The following is a 25,436-nucleotide window of genomic DNA, read 5'->3' on the forward strand; positions in this document are numbered from 1 at the left end:
CAACACATCGTTTCTATCAGGACAGGACTTAAAAAAAATCTCAGCCAGGCTCAGACTTGAGGATATCTAAAATAAGAGCTTTTCCCAAAGACTTTCCAGCTTTTCCAAAACAATAACTACAGCACAGAGTGGGAGGAGAGGGAGAGGAAAGGAAGGGAACCAGGAGACATTTCATGAGCCCCCAGATGATTCAGCACCTGAAATGCTTTGCCTTGGAGCACATCAGGAATTATCCCACTGGAGTCTGGATTTCACAGAGGCTGACAATGCACAGGATGAGGGTAAGACTTTATTTCCCTCTCGTTTTTTGCTTCTCTGTCACTTCATGCCAAGGAAACGAGACACAAGTGCTGGTTTACTCGGCTGTGAACACTGAAAAAACTCCATGGCAGGACAGGTTAGGGACAGGATCAGTTACCACAGGAAACAAAATTCTGAGTGTGCTGTGGGCAGATTTTGGGGCATCTTCAGGAAGAGCCTAATGGGGCAATCCTGCCTGAGGCAGCTCCTGTAAGCCTGACCCAGGCGCAATCTGCCAAGAGGACAGATTTCCTCTGGATTTTGAGACTGGGATGAGCTCAGTATCAGCTGAGGAGCACGAGGGAAGATGGGGAGCTGATTTTTCTGGCACAGATTTACTCCCCATCTTTGGAAACAGTGGGCAGGACTGCAGCACTGGATTTACAGCCCCAAACACTGACTTTGTGGGGAGCATTTTCAGTCTCTCCAAGCTTGGAGCACGATCTGCTCTGCTGTGTAGGTGCAGGAGATGTTCAGGGAGCTGTTTTGGGCCTTTTTTGAGCTTTAAAGCTGAGCTGGTGAGCAGGAAACATCAAACCAAGCTATGGAGAGCAGTGCCATGGAGAAGGAGGTGCTGTGGATTTGTGTCTCTGAGTGCCACCATCTGTCCCCCAAAACTGGGTCACCCCTTGAGCTCTGGACCCACAGGATCCCATTTCCATATGGGATAAACTGTGCATCCCTGCATCCTTTGTCTGCAGCTTTGAGTCTGCATTCTGACATCCCCACGAATAAACCCAAAATTGATTTTTTTTCACCTTTCTGTCTGGCCTGCTATTTTGACTGCGCACTCAATGGAGACTGCCCCAAGTTACCTTTTCCATGAGTCTGCTCTTGGTGGGGGCTCCCCAAGTCATTAAAGTACAAATAATTAATCATAGGGATAATTCCACTCCTCTGTACTGTCATGACTGATGATACAGATTTAAACGCCCTGGTGTTTAATTAGAAAACTGCAGCATTTTATAATATCTGATAATTTTTTTTTTTTAGATCTACCCAGATATCCACTTGGAACACATCACAGAGAACATTGTTCTTTTCTTGTTATGTCATTTATTGCAGAGCAGGAAACAAAACTGATTTCTTTTTGTGTTTATTCACTTCTTAGAACTGTCAAAAAGAAGCGTCACATGACAATTTCATTTTTTATGGCTAAAATAATTTCATAAAATAGGCACTACAGGTGGTACTAAATGCTGTGAAAGTGGAGTTGTAGTGGGAGAATTACTGATCTGATCAATTCATCATTCCCAAAGATATCAAATTCCAGGGTTGTGACAGGTAAGAAACCCAACCACATCTCCAGAAGTCAAAGCTCTGGGAACATCAGGAAATTAATTAACCCAAGAAAATCAAAAAGTCCAAAGGCATTGGAAATGCAAAGCAGCTACCGGTGCAACCACCTCCTAATTCACCCTTTTAACAGCATTTCAAGCCAAACTTCAGAAATTTGGATCTCTTTCCACCTCTCCAGATGACAAGGAAACCCTGGGAGCTGCACAGAGCAAGAATGGGAGCAATTCCTGCCTCTACTTTGGCTTTTGATGCCGACAAACAGAAAACTTATGATTATGGAAAGCCTCCCCAGCAGATTCCCAAATCTTTATCCACAGATGCTGCAGGAACACCCACCAGGGCTGCTGGACTTTTTTTTTCCCCAAGCTCCGTACAATGAAGAGGAGGTGGTGGAGCAAGCACAGGCTATTTCCTGATGCCCACGGGGCAGGAAACGCCTGTGCCTCCCAGGCCACAGTACCCTCCAGGGTTCTTGCTGAGGTACTGCTGGTGATATTCCTCGGCATAATAAAACTCAGGAGCCTCCCGGATCTCCGTGGTGATGGGGCCAAAGCCTTCCTCCTTCAGCACCTGTCAGGAAAGACCATGGAAAGCCATTAGTGGTTTGTTAGGATTCCTCCCTGAAGGAGCCACAGGCTGTCTCTCAGCGCTCACATTCCCAGCTCATCCCTGAAAGCTTCTCATCCCTGCTCTCGTGGTGTTTTGCTTTGCTCCAAGGCATTGTGGCCACAGAGAGGGAGGGAGCCATCACCCATCCCCTTTTAATGACTCATTTGTTTAATCTGCCACGGCCACGCTTTTACTCTCTTTATTAACCCAGGCAGTGATGTGGAGCATCAATGAAAGTGGAAAACAAAGGGAGAACATGCTGGGATCCACCCTGGGATGCTGCACTGTCCAGGAACCTTCCCTGGAAAGTGCCTCGGCTTCAAAATCCACCCACAATGTCCTTGTCCAAGAAGAATTTCTGGGTGAAATTTCAACCCCAAGGATGTCCTTGGGAAATCAGAGCATTTGGGTTGGTTTTTGGTTTTTGTTTTTTTTTTATTCCTGCAGAGTCACTGCAAACTCATTCTTCAAAGAGAAAAGTTCCATCTTGACCAGAAAGTTTTAAGTTTTAAGGCAAATTATGGCTCATTTTGGAAAGATTTGCCAATACCGTGGACCAGGAGCAATAACCACTTGGCAGGAAGAGAAGACAGAATGTGGGTGGGGATTTTAAATTAGACTTTAATTGCTTTCTGATATCCCTTAGCTGAATTTGAAACTCCTGAGAGATTTCTGACAGAGGGAATTTCTTTTTAAGATGAATTGCCGTGACATTTTCCCCATTACATTGTCCTTTCCTAAGGAAACTGGTAAACACCAACATTTTGGAGCCAATTCTCTTCTCAGTGTGGACATAACTTGTGCTCTGAAGTCTGTGCTAAAACCTAGTAAGCACTTTTAATTATGTCATAATCCTCTTGTAAATTGTAGTTATAAACACTGGATGTAGATAGAATTGATTGAAGGGTCAGCATTTAGAATTCCCAGAAAAATATTTGTTATCTCGCCATACTATTAAATATATAAAATATAAATAAAGGGAAATCACCACATGGAATCACAAAATTGTGAATCTGCCATCAGTCATCAAGTTCATCCTCTTGACTGAATGGCAGCAGCCTTGATCCCAAAAAATATTGGTTATGGAAGATCTTTGGAGATGGAGATCTTCATTCCAATTTTTTCCATCCTGTTAGAGAATCCCTATTAAGCCTAGCCCAGTTAAACCCAGCATTTTAATTTAAACCCAGTATTGTGGGTTTACTCATCCTGGAAGTGGAAAGAAAATCATTCCCTTCCTCCTTCCTCTGCTACATGGCTGGGGAGAGGCAAGGATGACATGCAATGGAAATACTTCACTTAAACAACAGGTGATTATTTGGGACAAAAAGTTTCCAAATTTTCCCCACTGGGGATTCCCAGATCCTGCCCCAGCACAGCCAAGCCCTGCCCTGAGCCTGACAGCTGCTGCTGGGCTTTGGAGAGCATTATTCTGATTTATTCCCACAATTTCACTGTCTAAAGGACACATTCTGCTGTGTTCAGTCTTCAGCCAGGAATGAAGTGATAAGATGGATGCAAAATCCATGATTGACCATGGAGAGCCCTGAGTTTCCACCCTGATTTCTCAGCACAGCTTAGGAAGGTGCTGACTCATTAATTCCTTGTGTTCCCACACAAGGAATTGGCATCACAAGCTCAATTTCACAGGAACCTGGCCTAATTTTCCCATGTAAAACCACCAACCAGCTTTTTTCCACCTTTTGGACTGGCTTTGTCCCAAGGGAATCAGGTTATTCATCTGTCAGACACGTGAGTAAGGAAGACAAAACATGTGAAGGTTTGCACTGCAACACATCAGCAGCACCAAACACAAAGAGGTGTCAACACAGCTCCTTTCACAAAGCACTGTTTCACTTTCTAACCTTCCCAGCAAAGAGAAGACACTTTGGAGTGATCTTCACTGCTGAAAGATGGCACAAACTCTGCCATCCTGGGCATTACTCATTTACCTGCTGCTGCAAACACAGTCAAAATTGGCCTCTCCCCCTTCCCTGAGTCATGAGGATGCTGCTGGAGGGGGAGAGATTTTTCCACTGTGTTTTCCACAGTGTTTGTTACAGATTTTTAACCTGTGACTTTTCCATCATTGGCTTCATTTTGTCAGTTAGGGAATCCATTCCATTCGATGTGGCACCACAAGAGGGCATAAACATCATTTATCCCTTCCCAGCCCATTAAAACCTGAATAAAGCAGAGCCCAGGATGAGTCCATATATTGCACTTTGGTGCTGTTGTCAGTGGGAACCCCTGGCGCTGACACTCTGCCAAATCCCACCTTGGATGTTTGGATTTTAAAGGGAAAATTATTTTCCTCACACTGACAATGTTGATGTGAAGATAAAAACATCACTGGGAGAAATGGGGAAGTTCAGGATGTGCTGGCTCTGGCAAGTGTAAATCAGCCCACTCTGGATTGATTTCCTGCCACTGAGGCTGATATAATTTGATGGTAATCCTGTTCCAGAAGAATTTTTAGTCTTCTCTGTCTCAAAATTCCTGAGCCATCCAATAAGACCTCTCATTACTATGCTGCAGCTAACCCTTGGGATTTTTAACTCAGTGCAGGAAATTTTTAAGGAACCATTGGATCATTTTCCCCACCACTATTCCACTGCAATTCAAAGAGAATTTATTCCTTCAGAGGATTTCTGCGGCTTTTGTCATAGGAGAGATCAAAGCCCTGAAAGATCATCGACTCCAATTGTTAACCCAGCACTGCCAAGTCACTGCAACATCACAAGAGAACCCTTTAAGTGCTTATAATGCAGCCCAAAAAATACTGTCAGATTCCACCAGGGAGGGGCCAAACCAAACCAGATCTCAAATCTCACCCAGCTGCAGAGGGGACACTGGAACAGGAGTAAGGAATCACAGAATCATTACGGTTGGAAAAGACCTCCAGGATCATGGAGGTGTCAAAGTCAGCACTGGGAACCTCAGCACTACAGGTTTGCCAGCCAACCTGTACTTTCAGCATGTAAAAGATGTGTTTGATGATTTTCCTAATTCTTTGCAGACTGTGAAAGTTTATTTCCTGTTGTTGGCTTTAAACCTCTGCCTGACCACTGATGACCAGGGTTGTCATTGCATCCTCTGTCACAAAACACTGGATCTCAGAATCCCAAACAGTTTGGGGTTGGAAGGGACCTTAAAGCTCATCCTGTTCCACCCCCTGCCATTTGCAGGGACACCTTCCACTATCCCAGCACGATCCAAGCTCTGTCCAGCCTGGTCTTGGACACTTCCAGGGATCCAGGGGCAGCCACAGCCTCTCTGAGCACCCTGTGCCAGGGCTTCACTGCTCTCACAGGGAAGAATTTCTTCCTAACATCCAATCCAAACCTACTTTCTTTCAGTTTGAAGCCATTCCCCCTTGTTCTGACACTCCAGGTTGTCATAAATATTCTCTCTCTACATTTTCTGTAGGCTTCTTCAGGCACTGTAAGGTCCAAAATTCACCCCAAATCCTTCTCTTCCCCAGGGTGAACAACCCCAGTCCTCTCAGCCTTTCCTCAGCAGCAGAGATGCTCCATCCCTGTGATCATCCTGGTGTCTCCTAATGCAATTCCTTCTCCCCTCTCTCCACAGAAATCTGGATTTTACCCCTTAATTCTGGCAATTCATGCCTACAGCCAGACCCACAGCCTTTCACTCCCAGTCCATAACCCAGGATTATGGGTTATGGATTCTCACCCTTTTCCTGCATCTCTCCAGCTCTCCTTCCCACTGCAGTCATGGGGGTGACTGGAATTCCACTGTGCTCAAGAGCCCCAGGGATTTATTCAGCCCTGCACTTACATTTCCTCTTTCATTCCCCATCCCTTTCCCAGCAATTCTTTGCATTCCACTTGCCTTCCTGACCTCTGCTGAGCACGGAGCAGATGTTCCCAAAGCACCATCTGCAATGACGCCAGAACCTCTTTCCCGGGCTAATTTAAACCTTCTCATTGTGCCTGCACTTGACTTTTATTGACATGGAATTTCAGCAGCTATTTTCTGTATTATGGTCAGATTCTTCTGCAACTTTTTTGTAGCTGTGTCTGCTTTGGCTCACCTGGAATAACTCCAAACCCTCAGCGGGTTTTGGTGCGTCACCATCCTCTTTTTTTTTCAGCCCTTTTGTGAGGATATTGAACTGCACAGCTTCCCAAGACAGGTTAATCTCTCTTCACTGCAGCAACTGCACAGTTATTTGTACCTTTTATTTCCTATTTGTACCTCAGAAGAGCAACTTTCCTCTTATTCCACATGTGGCACCTCATTGTGCATCCTTTCTCTTCAAAAAAAACCTGTATTATGTGTGCAAGACATGAGTCTCCTCATGCTGAAGTCATTATAAATTTGACAAAAAGGCTTTAAAATTGGTTTTGCTAAATGAAACCATTTAACTTTATGAGCAGAGGCATTAGTAAAGCAGGGGAGTATTAATTGGCTTCAAGCATTTTGTGGCTTTTAATAAAAACGGCATCATCCTGTGTTTGATTCAATAGACACTTTATAAACCAGCTTATACCAACATCCATCCACTTTGTCTCGTGTCCCAATGAGTTGCACGAAGCTGCTGCATTTCTCAAACCTCCTTGAAAAATCCCTGATGTTGGAAACACCCCAGAGCATCCTGGCACATGTGATAGCTCCTGTACCATCACTCCTGATGTCAAACTATAACAACAATCCCACCCAATAAATTCTGCTGGGCTCTCCCTCCATTGCAGTGTCTACTCAAAATTTCACACCAGCAGCAGCAGCAATCCTGAATTTCAGCTCTTTTTCCAAAAGTTCTCAGAATTAAAAGAGCTGCACTATGGAGAAGAACTGCAGGAATTAGTTCTGTGAAATCTTTAAGATGGAAGGCTGTGGGAATTCTAAACACTTGATCCCTGTGATATTTTTAACTGGAAAACAACTTAACTGACTTTGCCAGGTTTGTGGATTGGTTGCTGGCAGGTTTGGGGGCAGAAATCCAGCCCTACAGCCTCGCTTGATCTAGAGGAACAAGCTTTGGTCCAGAGGAATGAGCAATCACCAATGTTTTATTTTCTCCTTCATTTATTTTCTCCTTCCCTTCCCTCTCCTTTCTGGCAGTTCAGCCCACTCTGCTGTGTCATCAGTGATATATGATCTGAAATTGTTTCCTTTGTGCTGCCTTCAGTTGGCTGGAACCGCTCAGTTTGTCACACTGGGTCCAGTCTCCTCTATGTCACTTACTGATGTTGGCTTTTCCACATTAATTGATGCCAGCAACCTCTACAAGTGCTGGAATGGGCTGAAATCCTGATTATCTGGTAAAATATGCATTCCCAGCCTGTAGGTGACCTGCTTTTGGAAGTCATGGGTTTATGACAGGAAGAAGGACCCTGCCAAGGGAAATGTGGGAGCAGTGGCTGGTGAATGCTGAAGTCCAGCCCCAGCTACCACATGGACTGGGGCCAGATATCCACATTCCCCTGATTCCAGCTGCCTCTGCCCTGTGGATTCCATGGCATTGATGCATTTGAGAGGTGGTGCTGGGATTGATTAGCAAATGCTTTTCCACAGGGCTGCGGAGTGCTGCATAATGAGCTAATGCTCACACAGGCTTCGGAGAGCTGTGTAACTCCTGAGTATTGTTAATATCCTTGCAGGGAAGCTGTCTGCTCTCAGAACTCTCCTTGCAGAGTGCCTCTGGCAAATCAGGCAAGACCAAGACTGGGGATGATGGAATCATGGGGGTATAAATTCCTCATCTTTCACAGAATGGGCACAAGGATCTAAGGGCAGAAATGGTGAAATCCACAGACTACGCTGGGAGAGAAAAGCAGCTGCTGTGGGACTAAATCTGAAGAAAAATGTCATAGAATCATGGAATGCTTTGGGTTGGGTTGGGAGAGACCTTAAAGACCATCCAGACCATGGGCAGGGACAACTTCCACTATCCCAGGTTGCTCCAAGCCCTGTCCAGCCTGGCCTTGGACACTTCAAGAGATCCAGGGGCAGCCACAGCTTCTGTGGGCACCCTGTGCCAGGGCCTCACCACCCTCACAGGGAAGGATTTCCTCACAGTATCCCATCCATCCCTCCCCTCTGGCAGTGGGAGCCATTCCCTGTGTCCTGTCCCTCCATCCCTTGTCCCCAGTCCCTCTCCAGCTCTCCTGGAGCCCCTTTAGGCCCTGGAAGGGGCTCTGAGCTCTCCCTGGATCCTTCTCTTCTCCAGGTGAACACCCCCAGCTCTCCCAGCCTGGCTCCAGAGCAGAGGGGCTCCAGCCCTCGGAGCATCTCCATGGACTCCTCTGGGCTCATTCCAGCAGCTCTACATCCCTCTCATGTTGGGATCCCCAGAGCTGGACACAGAGCTCCAGGTGGGGTACACCAGAGTGGAATCAGCTCCCTTGTCCTGGTCACACAGCTTTAGATGCAGCCCGGGATACATCCTGTAGGGATTACCCATTCCCTGGCCAAAGAGGAGCAGTGCTGCTGCAGGAACCTGCAGGAATTTTTCCTAGGGATGTATCCTTCCAGTGCAGCACAGAGAACATGCAGGTGAGAAAGAAACAGGATAGAAAAAGATGGTACAAAATCTAAGCTGAAGAATCCCGATTTTCATCCATAAAACTGCAACATTTTGTCCAAGCTTTTCCCTGTTGACAAATCTCCCACACAACAGAATACATCACTGAAATGGAGAAACTGATCCTGTCTGGAGACACATCTCCAGGAGCCTTAGGGGAAGCTGGGTGTGTGTATAAAGTGTGTTTTGAAGATCTGCTCTCTCTGAAATGTTTCCCTCTTAACCACTTAGCTTGGAGCAGGTTGTTTGGTCACTCCTCCCTGCCAGAGGGGAAGGAATTGCTGGGCTTGGATATCCATCAGTCCTGCCAAGGTAAATCACAGTTGGATGATAGCCTGGTATTAACACAGCCCCAAGTGGTTGTGCTCAGAGGGTCTAGGGAGGACCAGGAGTGCAGTTAGCCTGATATTTCCTTCTATTTTACCTCTGAGTGTAAAACCTGAGTGTTGCGCACAACAATGAGCTCTGCCAGCTGAAATATCACATTTATGCAGCCAGATTTCGTGGTACCTTCTCCCACAACAGGAAAAGAGGAGCTTTGAATTTGTCCTAAATCATCTTAAATGCAACTGACAGCGAAATAAAATCTGCAATTCTATTTTTTCCTGTTGGATGCTGATCCTGTGAACGTGCATAGGAAGGAAGTTGTATCCTGCTCTCCATCACATCCATCTAATTCTGGATTCAAAGCTTTTTAGCTCCAGATACTGCCTGGTTTAACAGGATCAGCTTGACCCAGAGTCTTTACAAGCTTGACCTTCAGCATGGAGCTTCCTGAACACCCATCCTGTTTTCTCCTGAGGGAAGAGAGATGAAAGTGGGGAATGGCACGGGCGGGCATTTAGGAGGTAGAGGGAGATAACATTAGCAAAGATAAAAGACATCTTGCTCCAGTAGCATCTGGGAGCTAATTAGGTGTTGAAGGACCCATTGAGAGAGATGGAAATTCTGTTTGTCTGGCCAATTTGAAGGCAGCCAAACAGCCTCTTACTGCACATCCTGCATGGATAATTGATGATGCCTAAGAAAACTCCTGCCCCATCCTGACTTCCAGTGATCTAAAGCTCAAATCTCCTCCGTGGCTGGAGACAGCAGAGTCTCCTCCCCTAATCACTCATCCATTACTCTCATATTCCTGAAATAACAACAGCCAGGGCCCAGCTGGAATGGGGGAAATGACCCACACACAGAGCAACAAAGCTCAGAGCAGAATGCTGGAGACCACAAGTGGTTTGGCCCTGGATGACTCTGAGAAACCAACTCAGATCCAAAAATACTCTAACATCAGGCAGCCCCAGCTGCCTGTGGACAGAATAAAGCCCTCCACATGTAAATACTGTGTTGACAAGACTTCCCCACCTCCATTAGCTCAGTTATCTCTGGATCACGTTTTGTTCCAAGTGCAGAGCAGCTTGTGGTGCTCCCTTGGGTGTGAGCCCTTGGCAATGAATGTAAGGCTCTGCAATTATTTTTTATTCAGGGGAGCAGCAATGAAGAAGTAAAAGTATTCATTTGCCACATCAAACCCAGAGGGCTCAGGTCAGCTCTGCTGTTACACTGCCATCATTTTATTTTTCTCTCTGGATTTCCATCAAGTATTTCTTCCATGATATATAAGCATGACAGTTTCTCAGGAACACATATGAGTTTTCCAGAGAAACAATTTATCTTTACCTAAACTCATCCTGAAAAAAACCCAGAAACTATTTCTGTTGTGATTAGAGGGGAAAACTTCCAGACAAGAGACCATGCACAAATATTTACCACTCAAATAATAAAATTTGCTATATTGGAATACCTTGAATATCCTTGCACTGGAAATTGTTGGGAAACCTGTCATCCCTGCTACTTATTTTGCCTCTAATAACACACTGGGATTTTCTCTTCAGCCTCCCATGACCATTGGTTTATAACCCTAAACCATTTAATCCCCCGAAAAAGCTGTGAGGTGGTTTATATTTTGCTGACCACTTTCTGGAGAGGTGAACAACTCACCCTGAACACCCACCATGAGCCTCACCTGCTAAATTCGGTGCTGTCACCTTTATCTTCAGTCTGTATTGGTGGTTTCTTATATAAGGAAATATCTCAGAAGGATCCTACATGGGTCTAATATTCCCAACAATTTACAGCAAAACTATTTATGTTACCCATTGAATGTTCCAGCAAAACAGAATCATAAAATCACAGAATCTTTTTGGCTGGAAAAGTCCTCTTAAGACCCTGAAGTCCAACCATCCTCAGCACTGCCAAGGCCACCACTTATATATGCCCCTTCAGATATTGCCTGTGCTCTAATGCAGCCTAAGGGGAAGAGATGATAAAGGATGGTCCTGGGAAAGGGAAAAATCAACACCACACTTTTCTGGTTTTTTGGATATTGTCCATTTTTTCCCCCCATGGAGACGCCTTCTCCAAACATCTTAAATTTCCCAATGGCTGCTCTCTCCAAAGATCATCAAACAGAGAGGAGATGGATCCAGCATGAGACTGATGTAAGCACCACAACAGTGCACATCAAACGAAACAGAAAATCGAGGTCCCTGTGCTGGATCTCAAGGAACAGCATAGGTGCAGCTCTCTGAAATTTCCAGCCAAAAATCCCACTGTGGTTTAAAACAGAACCCAAATTCTTCTGCCCCCTGCCCAGTGTGTGTTGTCAGGCAGCTGCTGCACTTCCACCCTAGGTCTTTCTGACCTTTCTGTCCAGCTGATTTCAGTGGAATATTTGCTGAATTTTTAATCCACGTAGCAGATCAAAGAGAGGCTGAATACTTTAAAGCAATTTGGATCCTTCAGGATGACAAATTGTTTCTGTTATTGAATATAAGCATAATTACTACTAAAATTATATTTGAAATGGCTACCAGGCAATACAATTTTTAGCCCATTTCAAGGACTGAAAAGTCAAGAGAAAATGAACAGAGCATGTTTTAATCAGAAGATAAGTAGTTTTCCAGCCACTATAAATAGAAAAGGCTGGAAGAACCCATCCAACAAGCAGGGGAAAGTGCGAGGAGGGTAAAATTCCACAGTGTTTTGGCTTTGGACTTCAGAAGGTAGTGAGTATGAGATAGTGTGAAATACAAAGAAGTCTTTGTTGTTTACATCTGAAGTTTAAAAGTGGCACAGTGTGAATAAACAAAGGATGTTCCATGAAACGCTGCAGCAGGGATGCGCTCACTCCGTTGGAGCTCCGCGTAAACAGAGGCATCGCCTCCGTGCTTGAAAAAGAGAGGGAGGTAAACTTGAAAGCTTTGCCTTCCAGAAAATCTCATTTACCCGGATCCTCAGGCTTTTAAGTGGTAGGGAAAACACACACAAGCTTAATAAGACCAAGATCTGGATCATTTAGCATTTGCTTTCAGGTTGGTTAAGCTCCTTCCTAACGATAACGGTGCACGTGCTCTGCAAAACCTGAATTAGCTGTTCCTTATCTTTCCAGGGAAAATAAGTTTTGTCCTCAAGAATTAGGATAATATCAAGCAATTTCTTTTCTGGCAGAAATAAAGAATACTGCCTTGATAGTCTCATGAGTTAACTGATTGTTTTCCAGGAGGGTGCATAGGATAATTGGTAAGGACGGAATTTAAAGATACCCAGATTCAGTTTGATATTCACTATATTTCCTGTTGAGGAGTTACATAGCATTGAACTTGATCCATAGGATCATGGAATCATGGAATGGTTTAGAGTTGAAAGGGACCTTTAAATCCATCCAGTGCCACCCCCTGCCATGGCCAGGGACACCTTCCACTATCCCAGATTGCTCCAAGCCCCTGTCCAGCCTGGCCTTGGACAATTCCAGGGATCCAGGGGCAGCCACAGCTTCTCTGGGCAACCTGTGCCAGGGCCTCACCACCCTCACAGCCAAGAATTCCTTCCCAATATCCCATCCATCCCTACCCTCTGGCAGTGGGAAGCCATTCCCTGTGTCCCGTCCCTCCATCCCTTGTCCCAAGTCCCTCTCCATCTTTCTTCCAGCCTCTCTTCAGGTACTGCGAAGCCACAATTAGATCACCCCAAAGCTTCTCTTTTCCAGGCTGAACATTCCCAATTCTCCCAGCCTTTCCTCACAGGAGAGATGCTCCACCCCTCTGATCAACTGGGTGGGTTCAAGTTACTTATGGTACCTGTATATATCTTTCAACGCAAAAGTCTCCCCCAGTTTGACAAATCTGATAAAAATTGATTTTGATTCAACACATTTTCAGCTATTCCTATGATGATAGAGGGTAACTTTTGATGAAACTAAATATAAAATTGTAATGATTTCTCCTGTCCCTCCATGCCTTGTCCCCAGTCCCTCTCCAGCTCTCCTGGAGCCCCTTTAGGCTCTGGAAAGGGCTCTGAGCTCTCCCTGGATCCTCTCTACTCCAGGCTGGACACTCCCAGCTCTCCCAGCCTGTCCATGATTCAATACAATCCCCTTTCTTATACAACTGTGAAAATTGTTGCAGCAAAACCGTTTTACCAGTGGAGGAGGAAAAGATGCACTTGGGTGGAACAGCAGCTGCAAACCCAGCACCGTTTCACAGCTGCCAAAAGTGCTGAGAGTTCCGCAACGAGGGTGAAAATAAAAATGCTTCATAAGGAAACAGGGTAAATCCTACAGCTTCACTCCTTTTCACACCATCCCTACTCTTTCTGGCGACAACAGGGAGTAACCTACAATCACAGAATCACAGAATGGTTTGGGTTAGAAAGCATCTTAAAGCACATCTGGTTCCAACCCCATAACTTTCTTTTAACTGTCCCTACCTTTTATGAGCAGCAGATTTCTTTCTCAAGATTCTTGATCAGCTCTAGTGATTTTTTTATTAAAGGGATGCACCTTAGGCTTCCAAAAATTATCAGTGAAGAAAACCTCCAGAGCTTCTTTGCTTTTCCACCTGCCCCAAGCTCTGCCTGCTCCCTCCTGGAAGAGTTTAGGTACAAGCAATTCTGATATATTTGTTTAGTGACCCTCAGCACAAACACACCCCACGGGGGCTGAGATTTGAATGAGACCTACAGTCAACAAGTTGATTTGTCAGGAAGCTTAGAAAATACAAGACCCTTTTGGACTTCAGGGTCAAATTCCACTCATTGTATAAATCACCCACCACCACTGGAATGGATTTATGCGTCTGGAAAGGAGATCTGAATTTGGCCATTAGTAAAACAAAATACCGAGCTGATTGAGGCTGGAAAGGAAGCAAAGAAAATGCAGGGAATGCACTTTACATTTCAGAGAGAACCTGGCATTTGCAGCACATCATCTTCCTGCCAGCTACAGAACAGCAGTGACTTGGCAGAGGCTCCATGGCCAGATGTCACCCTCATCTGGTTCTCTTGGCTCAGGCTGCTCCTTTGAAATGAGCAGCAAAGCAGGGCGAGGATGGCTCTGCCTGGTGCTTCCTGAACAAGGAATAGAAGGAGGAAAAGTTCCCCAGTTCCCAAACCTGGCACTGCTCTGCACCATTTTGACAAACTCACAGCCCTCACCAGGCAGAATCTGGGAGGTGGAAGCAGAGTCAAGAACCAAAGGGATTTGTTTGACAGCTGCCTCTCGCTGGGTGATGGATACAGCACAAATCCTCTCCGGGTGCTTTCCCTGCAGCTTCAAACACTTCAGCACTCAGAGCCCTGGTGCATTTCCCAGGATAAAACCCTGCACGTGGATTTCTTTGTTTAAAGGCATTGCTGTGTCTCTATTTCACTGCACCTTCTCAACTGGTTGTTTTATTTAAAGAGAGAAATCCTTGAAATGAGACGATCGTTAAGATCCCTTCCAACACATCCTACTCTGATTTCTGCATTTCTATTATATTACCACAACCAAGAGCAAGGAGAAAAACATCAGGGTATTCCCCACCTAAAACCTGCCTCTTTTGGAGTGAATTGCTATTTAGGCAATTAAGGATTTATGATAGATATGAAGGGACACAGCCTAACACCACATGTTCCTCCTAATACACCTTCAGATACACCAGGAGATCCGAACTAATGGCCAAATTTTCGTGGGGTTTTGACGTGGCAGCAAAGTCCCCAAATGCCTTTAGATCCAGGGAACAAAAGAGACAGGCACAGATCATCCTGGCTAAACCCGCCATGTGAGTGACCTTCCCTCAGAAGGAGAATTCCTTTTGAAACCCAGCACCTGATAACACGTGTGTGTTTGTATACACATCGATATGTGTGATAAGAAGGCTGCTCCGTGGCAGAACCTGCCAACAAACCCATTTTTTTGTCACCATCTGCTAGGAAGAGAGCGAGCACCTGTTAGGAGCAGCTGCCTGAATGCAGAATGTAGGTAAGAGAGAAAAATCAGTTTCATTTTGGACTTGGCCTGCTGCAGGTAGCACATGGCTTCCACCACCGAGGATGCCAAGTGGTCCTTTTTAAGTTTGTCCTAATTAAGAGCGTTATGAAACCTCCAAATTGTTCATTTACAGGCTCTTACAGAAAGTAAAAGAAGTGACGAGGCTCCCAAAACACCTCCCCACCTCCACTGAGGTATCTGCTCTGTCCCCTGCCTTTTTCTTTCTTGAAGCCAACGGAGCATTTGGAGGAGCCGCGCGTGGCTCGGTGCCTCTCCTGGCACGGCAGCTGCCCCAGGACGTGTTGCTCTGAGGAATCCCAGCATTAGCAACACCCCTTGACTCCTTCCTTTGGAGAACAACTGCTTCCCTCTGGCTGCCTCCTTGCGTCCATCTCTGTGGGGGTCCTGGGAGGGATTTTGGAGGGATTTTGGAAGGAAGGAGGGCGCTCGGTCCAGGCGCTCGCTGTGATCAAGGCACCAGCAGCTGCCAGCCCTGCCATGCTGTCCTTTCTCCAGGGGGAGCAACGGGGTTGCCACCTCCCAGAGAACTTGGAATGGGCAGAAAAAACACATGAAAGGATTTCCCACCCTCGTCCAAGCGACAGATCCAAGTTCACAAGTCAGCATGGCCTCTCCCACAGTGCCTGACACCATGGTCTCAAATCTGCTGCCCTTAATCCCCACTTGTGGCATCTGTGCATCCATGGAAGGAATGAGGTCATTCAGTTTGTTCTTTCCCAACCTCCCAAGCATGGACTGTTCCTCATTCTCTTCAGCAAGCAATGCTTTGTGTCCCATGGCTGACTGTGTGACACAACCACTCACCCAGTGACAGCAGCAGCACCTGCCCATCCCTGGGTGTGAAAGGGCTTTTGGTCCTAAAAATCAGCCATCCTGCAAGGAATCTTCCTCTTCCCCTTTACCACACAGCCCTGTATCTAAGAATCATTTGGGGAGGAACAATAGGACTATGAGGAGCTCCTGTCTCCATTACCAGCAATGGGAGGTCAATGGATGGGCTTGCCTTGCAGAGGGAATATTTGAAATGGGCATCAATATTTGGGAGCCCTTTCAGCTCCAAAAATCTTCCCATTTTTCTCGTTTCCCTGCTTCCTCATTTTATCTTCCATTTCTTGTCCTACCAACTACTTCTGCTCATGTTGTGATCTACCCATCCTGTGTCACAATCCCTGTTATGAGGAGGATAAATATTTTTTCATAAATTGTCTGTGTGACCCATTTTACTTCAGAAATTTGTATTTTTTTAAATGGCAGCAGAGAACTGGTGGGACTGTCACAGCCTGTGAAAATCCAGAGGCTCGTGCACACAGGCAAAGCCTTGAGGAATAAGGGAGATTCCCAAAGTGCTTTTGAGGCTCCAAGCTCTGTGATGTGCTTTGCAGGTCAGCTGGATCAAATACTGATCCCCAAAAAACCCAACCCTGATTTCCAGGCGTGAAAACAACTGTTCAGCTGCATCAAATGCTGACCCAAAAAAAAAAAACCCAACCCTGATTTCTGGATGGGAAAACAACTGTTCAGCTGGATCAAATGCTGATTCAAAAAAAACCCCAATCCTGATTTCTGGATGGAAAAACAACTGTTCAGCTGCATCAAATACTGATCCAAAAAAAATCCCCAACCCTGATTTCTGGATGGGAAAACACCCATCCAGCTCGAGAGTGAGTGCACGAGGCTGAGGGAGAAATCCCATTTCTCCTGCTTGTAACGGAGTAAATCTGCTCTTGCTGCAGAGAAACCCAGACAAAATCACACAAAGCCATCCCACAGAGTCCCTTCTCCCTGCAAAGCTGCACCTCCAGTCGTGTGGTTTAGCACAGATCTGCCGGTCAAGCAGGAATTCTTTTTCCTAATGCAGATTTCTCTCCGTGAGCACATCTGTAAGCTATAGATCCCTGCCTCCTGGGACAGGCCTAATGGGCTCTGCATCCACTCTGCCTCATTTCTCTGGGAAGCACTGACTCTGCAGTGGGAGGGCTGAAGAGGGGCTTGCACTGAGGGATGTTTTTTCATTCCTGAATTTAAATGTACAAACAGAGACCGTGGGTTGTTATTGCCTAGAGAAACAACAACAGAGGGCTCAAGAGCCACAGATTGGGGAGTCAGTGACACAGAAGCATCCAAGGACAGGATGGGGTAGCTAATTAATGCCCTGCCCTCCAAACTGGTCATATATTTCCTTAAGAGCTTCTGCTCCCCACCAGCCAAAGGGCAGCAATGCAGGAGCACAGAGAGGGCAAGTTTCAGCCTGTTTGGTGGTGAGGAATCTCCTCCTGGTTCATATCCTGTGATTCCCTGATGGATTTGGGATGTCTGAGGAAGGCAGGGATATTGAACAGCTCAGTGCTGACTTTGCATGCAGAAGAGAAGAGGAAGAAGCTGGAGCTGAGCTCAGTTATGAATCATGAGAGCAGAAATCAGAGATGCCCATTACCAGGTGGGAGGGGATCCTCCACCAGGAAAGCTTCCCCTCAGAAGAAACATGGGATAAATCCATCTTTGAGAGCAGCCCAGTGAAGCTCTGCTACAAAGCAACTTCCCTTGGGGCACCCTGAAATACTGAAATATTAAAATTATCCAAAATTTTACCACCAGCACGTGCTCAGATGAAGAACCTCAAATCGGGAAGAGCTCAGTCTTAAAACAATCTGGTGAAAAATCCAAATTCTCTTGCCTTATTAAAAAAAAAAAATCCAGCAACTGAAAGGGGAAAAGAGAAGGGAAAAAAAAAAAAATTAGAAAGGCTTGTTCATGCTGTTACAGTTTAGGAACTGCTGGCATCCCTGTCTCTGAGAGGAAGGGATGGGGAGCTGACTGCTCAGCAGCTGAGAACGTGTGTTCTGGAAGCAGCTCCCGGAGCAGATGGTGCAATGATTACTGCCAGTAAATGTTAGAGCCCTCTTTTCCTTCCCTTTTTTTTTTTTTTTCTTTTTCCTTTTTTTTTAACTAGAATTCTGAACAACAGGGGGAAAATAATTACAAAGAATCCATGAAAGCAGCTTGATTTTCTTTCTTTTTCCTCTCTCTCTGAGTGTGTCTTGCTCCTTCTCTAACACCTGACGCTGCAGAAGGGGATGTTCCCTGGGATTGCTGGGATGATGGAATCCACCACCAAGCACTTTGTTCTGGGGAGTTTGACAGGGCCCTTGTGCTCCAAGCTGTGTTCCCTGGGAAATGAGGAGCTGCAGGATCACGTGCTGTGAATGGGATGCTAAAAACAGGGAAAAGGAGAAGGGATGCAGCTGTGTATAATGGAAGGTGTCCCTGCCCATGACAGGGCTTGGAATTGGTGGCCTTTGAGGTCCCTTCCAACCCAAGCCATGCTGGGATGCAATGATTCCATGATTTAAATTGTCACCCTGCTGGCTTGTGGTGTGATAAACAGTCCTTGGGCCAAGAAATGGGAATTCTTTTTCCCTTTCATCACCAGGGTCTGGCTTCCCTGGCCCCATCTCCCCCTCCAATGTCTCTGAGCAGCCCTAAAACATTTTTCCCTCATTTCCTCTCTTGTTCCCTCTCTCTTTGTCCCAACATTCTCTTTCTTCCCCCCTTAAAATTTGATTTATTTTTTTCCTATTTTTTTGCCTTCTAGCAGGGCAGCTTGTCCCCCATCACTTTAGAATCACTTTAAACCCCCAGGAGACCCTGGCTCCCAAATTTTTAAAGAGAAAACATCAGCCAGGATGGGAAGGATCATCCCTGTCTTCTTGGAAAACACACCGTGGTGCTGGAGCAGACAGAGCCAGAGCAGCACAACACAACAACACATCTCCCTGCAGCATCTCTTGAGGGCTTCAGCTTTTAAATGCTGTGACATCTCTCCCAAATGTGTCTTGTTTTTTTGTGGTTTTTTTGAGATTTTTAATGTCTACAAATTAAGAAAAGCCAGGGAAATTTCCACTGGGAGATCAAAAAGCAGGATATGCGCAAAAAACGCCTCCTTCCTGAAATTCAGATCCCTGCTCTGCAGCAGGGAGGTACCAAAGCCTCTCATAGACAGGCTGGGAGAAATATTTTAGAATTGAAAACAACATGTTTTTCTCCAGCTTCCTGCTCCCAACAATTTTGGCTGGAACTTTAAAAATATCAGTCTGAGGAGGCAGAAAACTGGCACAGAAAATGTCACCCCCCTCCCCCCACCCCAAATTAATGTTTGCTGAAGTATCAATCAACTGAGGGAAGAGGCTTCTGAGAGGAACTGTCAGACATCCCTAAAATGGGGAGCATCCAGCTCCACTGGCAAGACTGAGGTGCCAGAATTCCTCAGTGTGATTCCAGGTCAAAGCAAATCACATTTTCAATTAGAAGGCTGAGGTTTCTTTGTGACCATACAGGGAAAGGAATGGTCAACATCTGCTAAATTATCAAATTCTTCTTACTATTAGCCATGAAATTCCTCTTTGAAGGTCAGGCATGGTTTTTCAAGGTGAAACCTGACAGTAGTTAAATAACATTTTTTAATTTCAGTTATAATAAATTTGAGGCTTTGTTGGGATGTTTTCAATTACAATCACAGCTCTCATCCTTTGACAGCTTCCAGGGAAGAAAAGAGGGGAGTAAATGAAATGTTGCATCTTCATTCAAAGCCTGCAGCACTCACCAAACAAAACTGAAATGAAGGGTTCCAAGGAAGTCAGCACTGGACCATCCATGAATACTCCTCTCCTTGAGATGCAGCACTTGTATCAAGGACACAAACCATCAATAATGACAGCAGCAGTGTTTGTTCTGCAATTTGTGGGTATTCAGAGCCCGCTCCTCAAATCCCTGCTTAAACTGTGGCAGCACAAATGGAGTTGGACAGATCCTGGTCCTCGAGTCCTACACCATTTTCTGGGTTCAAAGGCTGAGCGTTTTAGCTGTGTAATAATGGGTGGTATTACCAGGTATTGTGATGAAAATAAATGTTCCTTGAAATGAAAATACCCTCTTTCCACGGAGCATGAACCTGGCTTTCTCTTTCTTCTCTGCTGGATCAGTGGTATTTGCAGAAAAACTCCTGTGCCACTTGTGGGATAGCACTTCATGCTGAGCTATCAAGGAACAGGTCAGCCTTGGGGGTGTTTTCTTTTAATTTGTTGTTCCAGCTAACTGAGGACACCAGATTTAAGATTGGCAGTGCAAACACAGATGCTGCATGTCTGACACACCTGAGCATTTCTTGTCTGATTGATAAATAAATATCAGTAACAGGGAGGAAATGTGCAAGGGATTTGATTTATTTTTAATATTTTTGTTGTCCTCTCCAGGCTGGATGGGGCTTTGAGCAACATGGTCTAGTGGAGCCATGGCAGGAGCCAGAACTGATGATCTTTAATGTCCCTTCCAAACCAAAACATTCTGTGATTCTCTTTCAGAGTACATTTGCTGAAACCCCATTTTTCCTGCCCATTAAAAGCATTTGCCCCCAGATGCTGAAGGGTTTTATTCTCTTCTCTGGGCCTGGCTTGGAGAAAGGCAAATCCCCCCCTCTCTTTCTTTATAGGGTTCATAAAGAGATCTTGTGGTCAAGGACAAGGCCAAACTCCACTCCAAGACCCCTTTACAACCCCAGAAGTGTGATACTGTTTTCATGATTTTCCTGACTGTCTTCACATCCTGCCTGATGCTGATTTCATGGGATTACAAAGAGAGGCTTAGAGATCTCACTAAATATATCACCAAAAAAAATTGTCATTGAGGAAAAATTGATTTGTGATGTAAAGTCAACTCAAGATTTATGAGGCTGCAGAATGAGAGGCTGGGGCAGGTCCCTTCCCTGCCTGTCCCTCCGTGTGCATGCTTGTAAGGCAGATGTTGCAACATCTGTGCTTGCAGTGGAGCTGAATTGTGAGATATGAGGGCACTGCCCGACCACGTGGGAGCCACAGCATTGCCTGACCTGGGGAGGAGTCCCAGGAGATGCAGCCATGAAGACCATGCACCTTTTTGGTGGGAAAACTGATAAGGAACTGGCACAGCTTGTCCAGAGAAGCTGTGGCTGCCCCTGGATCCCTGGAAGTGTCCAAGACCAGGCTGGAGTCACCTGGGATAGGGGAAGCTGTCCCTGCCCATGGTGGGAGGATGGGAATAGGTTGGTCTTTTAGGTCCCTTCCAACCCAAACCACCCCATGATTCTCAAGCCAGCCCTTCACTTCTCTTCCCTCTGGTTTTTAAACTTTCAGCAAAGCTTTGCTCCTCACCTTTACCCAGCGAGTGCCTCTGAAGTGCTTTGGGAACTTGAGGCCAAAAACTGCAACACAAAATTTTGACGAATCCCACGCTGCCCTGTTGTTACCAGGCCTCTTAATGAGGATAATTTATAGAATTCCACTACCATAAATGCATTCCAGCCATCGCCGCCCCCCCACCCCAAACAAGGAATCAATTGAGGGAAAATGGCCCATGACAGGAAAGAAGGAGAGGTGGATTAAATATTTAAAGCGTTACTGTAAATGAAGACGCCAAAGCCAGGTCAGTAATGAGCTTCCCCCGAAGCCACTGGGAGCTCACATTAATGCTGCACTTGACTCCTGCAGGTCTCTCCCACATGCCAGCAAAACTCTCCCAAGTTGCCAAGCAGACACATGGAACAAAGTGTTGTGTTGGGCTCTGTGTGTGTGTGCAGGATGGGGAGAGAGATTTAACCCCTTCTGTACATCCAGAGCCATAAAATGAGACAAGAATCAGAAACTGCTCTTATTTGGATCTGGGGTTGACTTCTAGAAACGAGATAATCAAGTTCCCATGAAGGACTGTGATTCTCCTGAAGAAGTTGAACCAAACATAGAATAAATGGATTCTGTAGGTTGAAACTCTGAAGTGTCTGCAGAAGAGAGGTGCTGGAAATAGAATCATGGAGTGGTTCTGGTGGGAAGGGACTTAAGGATCATTTAGTTCCAACTCCCCCACCATGGTAATTAACACCCATTTCACCAGATTTTTCCAAAAGGATTCATTCTATTACATGTGTTCTGCACTTAGTATTGTCCAATCACCCTCTTGGAGCCCCTTCAGGCACTGGAAGAGCTCTAAGGTCTCCCTGGAGCCTTTTCTTTTCCAGGCTGGACACCCCCAGCTCTCTCAGTCATCCTACTGTCCCACAGCAAAAGCAGATCCATTTCCAGCTTTCCCAATGGATATTTTCCCAATCTTTTCCCATGTCTTCCAGCCTTGCTGTTTTCCACTCCAAATACAAGAGTGGAAAGTGCCTAAACCAGAGCCCAGTGAGCTCCATTCAATGCAACATTCTCTTTTGACACAGAACAGATATCAAAACTCTCGTTAAATTCTCTGACTTCAGACTTCCAGTAAATTTCCTGCTGACTTTCCATCAGTTCCAACTTTCCAGCAGTTCCATGTAGACCTGGTTGTCTTTTCTTGCTGACAAGAATTTTGCAAAGGCTTTGATTATTTGTGCTGGCATATTTCAAGGAATTATTGTGGTTGATGTCTACACTGCCAGGTTCTCCTTTCTCATTAAGACAGGTACCAAATATTCCTTATTCCAGGCCCCCACTACCTCACCCATCTCCTGCAAGTTCCAGCCACCTGGAAGTGCCAACAGCTCCTTGGTCAATATGAGGAGGATTGGAAAACCATGGAAAAACAACCAACTGATCGTCAAGAGTGGAGCACTCAGAAAGGGATGAAAAAGGAAGATTTAAATCCAGGCACGAAAAGCAAAATCTTCAACTATTAAAAAAAAAAAAAAAAAAAGACTAAAAAGGGCCCTGAAAGGGTTGCGCTGCCCAGGACAGTGGGGGAGTCCCCAGCCTTGGAGGGATCTAAAAGCCATGTGGATGTGGCACTTGGGGACATGGATCAGTGGTGACCTTGGAAGCACTGAGGAATGGTTGGTCTCAAAGGTCTTGGATGGCTTTTCCAACCTCAGTGATGGGCACAGACAGAAGAACAACATAATCAGAACTGAAAGGTTTAGAGCAGTCCACAGCATGTTTTTATCCCACTAACTCCCTTCCCATCCTTTCCCAGCACAGTTTCAAAGATGGGGGGCCAGGGGTCATTCCCAAGGGCAGTTTGCACATGGCCCACCTGTATCCAAAAGTAAATTAAGAGTATGTGTAGTAATTAATACCATGGATGAAACCAGGCTCTGCCCTTCAAGCTTCACCCATGAAGCACCTCTTAATGAGGCAAGTGGAATCCAGGGACAGAATCATCCAAGAAATCTCTTGGATAGAGACATGGACATTAACCACAGCAGGCTGGCAGGCTGGGACTGTCCAGAGAATTTTCTACATGTTTATTCACATTACAGAACTTTTACACTGCACAATTTCTGAGGCTGTTTGGGGCATCTCTTAATCTGTTTCATATTAATTAGCGCTGTTGTGCTGCCTTTTTTTTTTGTTCCACCTGTACATTATCAAGCAGCTGAAAACATTATTCCTCTAATTTATCTGCTGATGACATGAGCTGGGGTGAGCAGTCTTCAGTCATTTGTCATTTGGATAGCACTTTGGCTCTGGCATTTCCATCCATCTTCTCCCACTGGATGATATTTTGCAGATAAATCTTTCAGAATTAGGTGATTTCTACCTCCATGATATCTCTGAGCCTTAGGAGCTGATCTCCTCTGTGCTACTGAACCAGAACCTGCATCAGCCAACCTCGGAGTGGCAGGGTGCTGAATCTTTCCAAGATTTTGGAAAGATTTCCAAAGAAAGATTTCCAAGACTTTGGGATCAAACTGGCTGTCAAAATAACCTTTTTTTGGCAAGCCAGTGGGACCTATCCAAGGATCTCCCAGGATTCTGCCACGGATCCTCTCCCCTTCTCCTTTGGCAGCAGAGCATTATGCCTGGATGATCACAGAGGTCTTTTCCAGTGATTCCATTATTAAAGTTCAGGACAATTCACCCCCATCCTGGTGCCTGTTCATTGCTCCATCCCCATACTTGTGCTGTGTTGGGAATCCACAGCCTCAACTCCTGCACTGATGAAAAGCTCACTCAAGCTCCAATGCAAGAAAATCCATAAATCCTACATGGTTTCAACCTCCCAAATCATCCATTATCAGCTTTGTTGTAGTGCTTGGCACAAGGAATAGGTCCAACAGGCAATGACTGACAGTTTTCTCCTAAAAAATGGCACCATCTGGCAAAGCAGAATTGCCATTCCACGTTATCCCGGTCCTCCGAAGCATTTCTGTCCCCTGTCCAAGGCCCATGAGCAACCAGCAGATGTGGACAGGGTTGGAGAGAGAATCTGAACCACAGCTGTGGCTCAATTGGCCATGAAGACACGTGGAAATTAAATAAAAAACCATTACAACCAAAATCTTCTGCTCTCGGATAAATGAGGTTATTCCCCTCACAATGGGAATATCTGAGAGAAAAACCTCACTAGGTGTTAAATGGTACTTGATCCATTTTTATGGGAAGGATTCCGTGAGATGGTTGCCCAGAATAACACGGAACCACATTAGCTGACCCAGGGTATCCTTTCCAGACCCAAGTTTCTGTTCTCGCTAAACTAAATGAAAGGAAAATTCAGTTCTCATCTCTGAAAGGAAAATCAGTTTTCCTGGAGCCCTGACATGCAAACAGGACTTTTTTTTTTTTTTCTCCCATCTGCAGCAGTTCAGACAGATTTAATGTGATTAATGCTGCTAAACTATGTCACCTATGGCATTTTTCTGCTTTCCAGTAGATGAAAAGGCTTCTGTTCAAAAAGAAAACTGCAATATGTGCTGCATGAAATGCCAGCTGGGAGTGGAGGAAGAGAGTGTAGTGATGGCAGATACTTGATTTAGCTCTGCATCAATAAAACATCCACATTTGTAAGAGAGAATATGTGATGGAAAACATCTTAATTGAGCGATATTTGTACCAGGACATTGGGCCACTCACCTGGGATCACTTCCAGGATGCCCTGTTGTATTCCTTGAATTCAGACTTAAATCTCCCCCATTCAAAGCTGTCACTGAAAGCAATGTCACAACGAATGAACTGAATGGGTCTGAGGCAAATTTCCATCTGATTTGGGTGTGAAGGAAGACCCACGAGGATTGGCCCAGCAACCAAGTTCAACACACTGGGGGGTTCACCTGGAGAAGAGAAGGATCCAGGGAGAGCTCAGAGCCCCTTCCAAGGCGTAAAAGGGCTCCAGGAGAGCTGGAGAGGGATTTTAGACAAGGAATGGAGGAACAGGACACAGGGAATGGCTTCCCACTGCCAGAGGGCAGGGATAGATGGGATATTGGGAAGGAATTCCTGGTTGTGAGGGTGGGGAGGCCCTGGCACAGGGTGCCCAGAGAAGCTGTGGCTGCCCCTGGATCCCTGGCAGTGTCCAAGGCCAGGCTGGACAGGGCTTGGGTCAGCCTGGGATAGTGGGAGGTTTTCCCTGGCA

The 25,436-nt window shown here is 45.6% G+C and overlaps 1 protein-coding gene across 1 annotated transcript in view; it reads right to left on the reverse strand.

The window, feature by feature from the left end:
- Positions 1-1,339: 1,339 nt before the first annotated feature.
- The window catches only part of MSRA (methionine sulfoxide reductase A), a 239,638-nt gene continuing 215,541 nt past the window's right edge, over positions 1,340-25,436 (reverse strand). Inside the window, exon 6 of the mRNA XM_030946428.1 lies at positions 1,340-2,169. Within this exon, the coding sequence (XP_030802288.1) occupies positions 2,005-2,169 (165 nt within the window). The 3' untranslated portion in view covers positions 1,340-2,004. The remainder of the gene's footprint in view (positions 2,170-25,436) is intronic.

Source organism: Camarhynchus parvulus, chromosome 3, assembly GCF_901933205.1.
Source record: "Camarhynchus parvulus chromosome 3, STF_HiC, whole genome shotgun sequence".
In the NCBI taxonomy this organism is placed as follows: domain Eukaryota; kingdom Metazoa; phylum Chordata; class Aves; order Passeriformes; family Thraupidae; genus Camarhynchus; species Camarhynchus parvulus.